This window comes from Pelobates fuscus, chromosome 1, assembly GCF_036172605.1.
Source record: "Pelobates fuscus isolate aPelFus1 chromosome 1, aPelFus1.pri, whole genome shotgun sequence".
Taxonomy (NCBI): domain Eukaryota; kingdom Metazoa; phylum Chordata; class Amphibia; order Anura; family Pelobatidae; genus Pelobates; species Pelobates fuscus.
In genome coordinates this window covers 483,619,938-483,623,130 of record NC_086317.1, presented here as the reverse complement: position 1 = coordinate 483,623,130, position 3,193 = coordinate 483,619,938, and the positions used below count along the sequence as shown (strand labels likewise).

The 3,193-nt window shown below is 44.8% G+C and overlaps 1 protein-coding gene across 1 annotated transcript; it reads left to right on the top strand.

The window, feature by feature from the left end:
- The first annotated feature begins 431 nt into the window (after positions 1-431).
- On the top strand, positions 432-1,364 carry LOC134585988 (olfactory receptor 52K1-like). Its single transcript, XM_063441487.1, has one exon. The coding sequence runs from the start codon at positions 438-440 to the stop codon at positions 1,362-1,364; it is 927 nt and encodes a 308-aa protein (XP_063297557.1). The 5' UTR covers positions 432-437.
- The last annotated feature ends 1,829 nt before the right edge of the window (positions 1,365-3,193 follow it).

Sequence of the window (3,193 nt, the reverse complement as noted above, 5' to 3'; positions counted from 1 at the left end):
ATGTCCCTGTTATAGGTTATAGTGATAAGTGTCCTATATTACTCTTGATGTTGCATACTTTATAAACACATTGTAATATTGTGTAGCATAGAGCTAGGGAACAAATATCATTATTTTGACAAACATTTTTGATACACCTGGTACTGCCTTACTCCCTTACATAAGAATAAGCCAAAACAATCATGTATGCACATTGCAAATATCTCCCTTCCTCTCGGGAGTGAAGCCACCTTGTTCAGTCATGACCATTAATTAGAATGTCTCCATTCCCTTCCTCCTCTGAATCCACGACCACTTCACTTCTACTTTTTACCATGCATAAGGCATCACAAGCAAACTTAAATAATAATAAATGCATTGATGATAATTATATCTTCTCTTTTTCTTTACTCCTTCCCTCCATTAAATGTTATGTCTGGCTATTCCTAGACAAGTCCATGGCAAATCAGTCTGACGTGTCTGAATTTATTCTCATCGGATTTCCTGGACTTCCACAGACGTTCTATCCTTTGGTTTCAGTGACAATGTTTCTTGTCTATACTATAGCACTGATGGCAAATGGCACCGTAATACTTCTGATTTCTTTAAGAGAACGCTTACACCACCCAATGTATCTAATTATTTCCAACCTGGCTTTTTCAGACCTTACCTTTGACACTATTACATTACCCAAAATCATTGCTAGATACTGGTTTAAAGATGAATCTATCTCCTTCTCCACTTGCATGTTCCAGTTGTTCTTCGTCCATTATTTGGGTGTCCTTGATTCTTTTATTATCATGCTAATGTCTGCCGATCGATATATTGCTATTTGTAAACCATTGAGATATTCAGCAATCATGACTAATAAATTGGCTGCATCTCTCTGCTGCCTTTTATCAATCATAGCAGCAGCTTTTGGACTGGCTGTGTCTATTCTTACTGGACGACAATTTTACTGTAGATCTAATAAAATCAATGGATGTTTTTGTTCGAACTCGGCACTTCTGGCCTTGGCTTGCGGGGATGTGTTTTACACCAAAAGAGTCAATTTTAGTCTTGCAATGATTGTGCTCTGTGTGCCACTGGTTCTAATCATATTGTCGTATATCGTTATTCTAAGAACAATCAGTTCATTGAGACGCCCTGAAAATTGGCAGAAGGCATTTTACACCTGTACTACGCATTTATTTATCATCAGTTTGTACTACATTCCACGGATATTTGTGTACACATCTAATCAAATTAATTTAATTGCTAATGCTGATTTCAATATTTTGCTTTTATGTCTGTATACATTTGTCCCCCATCTTGCTAACCCCATTATTTATTGCCTTAGGACAAAGGAGATCAAGAAGATGCTTATAAATATTTATAAACGCTAAAGAGCTGAAGAGAAGAAGATAATAGGAAAACAGCCTCTTCTTCCCTTTATATACTGTATATAGATAAATAGATACCTACACCGTATGAATACATATGGTTATACCCTGACCAACCACCTTATTAAAACATCATACCTAATATCATGTATATTCCCCTTGTGCTACAAAAAGCTGCTCTGTTGCATTGAGACATTGACTCCACAAGACCTCTGAACGTGTCTTGTGGTATCTACAACCAAGACAGTAGCAGATCCTTTATGTCCTTTTGTGTCCGAGCCAGGTCCGGCCTTAGGCCTTTGTGTGCCCTTTGCGAAAAATCTTCACAGCGCACCCCCTTCCCATACCCCCTCCCCCAGTCCTCCACCCCCTCTTTCCCCCTTCCCACACACCCTGTAACACACACACAGGCAGACAGCCATACACATACACAAACACACACAGACAGCCACACACACAGACATAGAATGTGAATGCAGATTAGAACCATTCGGCTCATCTAGTCTGCCCAGACAGTCACACATAGGCAGTCACACACACACAGGCAGACAGCCACACACAGGCAGACAGCCACACACACAGGCAGGCAGTCACACACAGACAGCCACACACAAACACACAGACATAGAATGTGACGGCAGATAAGAATCATTCAGCCCATACAGTCACACATAGGCAGTCACACACACACAGGTAAACAGCCACACACACAGGCAGGCAGTCACACACAGACAGCCACACACAGGCAGGCGGTCACACACAGACAGCCACACACAGGCAGACAGCCAGCCACACACACACACACACACAGGCAGACAGTCACACACACAGTGACACACACACTGGCAGACAGCCACACAGACAGACAGTCACACACACAGACAGACAGCCACATACACACACAGGCAGACAGTCACACACACACACAGGCAGACAGACACACACACACAGGCAGGCAGACAGCCACACACAGACATACACACACACACACAGCCACACACACACAGGCAGTCACACACAGGCAGACAAACACGCAGACACACACACAAGCAGACAATCACATAGTTACCTCTGTTCCTTGTAGAGGCAGACAGGCAGTGCAGCTCCTGGATTATGGTTGTCGGGGGAAGCAGGGACTCCTTCCTGCTTCCCCTGCAGCAGTTAGACGGCATTTTAACTCCACCCCCGCCACACGGTAAGCTCCGCCCCACCGCACGATATGCTCCGCCCCCACCGCAAATTTTTTTTTTTTTTATCCCGGCCGGCCATGTGTGAGCTGTGCGGCCAGAGGGCGCCCCCTGCTCCATGGCGCCCTGTGCGGCCGCAAAGCTCGCACACCCCTAAGGCCGGCCCTGGTCCAAGCACATCCTACAGAGGCTCAACTGAATGCATTATCCTGCTGCCATGAGGCAACATCACTGCAATGAAGGGATGTACATGGTCTGCAATGATCTCTAGGCAGGTGGTATGCGTCAAAGTAACATCCACATGAGTGTCAGGGCCCAATTTTTTCCAGTAGAACATTGCACACAGCATAACACTGCCTTCGGCAGGATGCCTTCCTCCCACAGTGCATCCTGCTGCCAACTCTAGCCCAGATAAACAACGCACACGCTCCTGGCCATAGACCTGATCTAAAAGAAAATATAATTCATCAGACAAGGTAAAATTCTGCCATTGCTCGATTGTCCAGTTCTGATGCTCATGTCCCCATCAAAGGCACTTTCGTCAGAGGACATTGGTGATCATGGACACTCTGCTTGGTCTGTAGCTACGCAGCCCCTTACACAGCAAACTGCAATGCCTTACACCTTTCTATCTTTTCCAATATT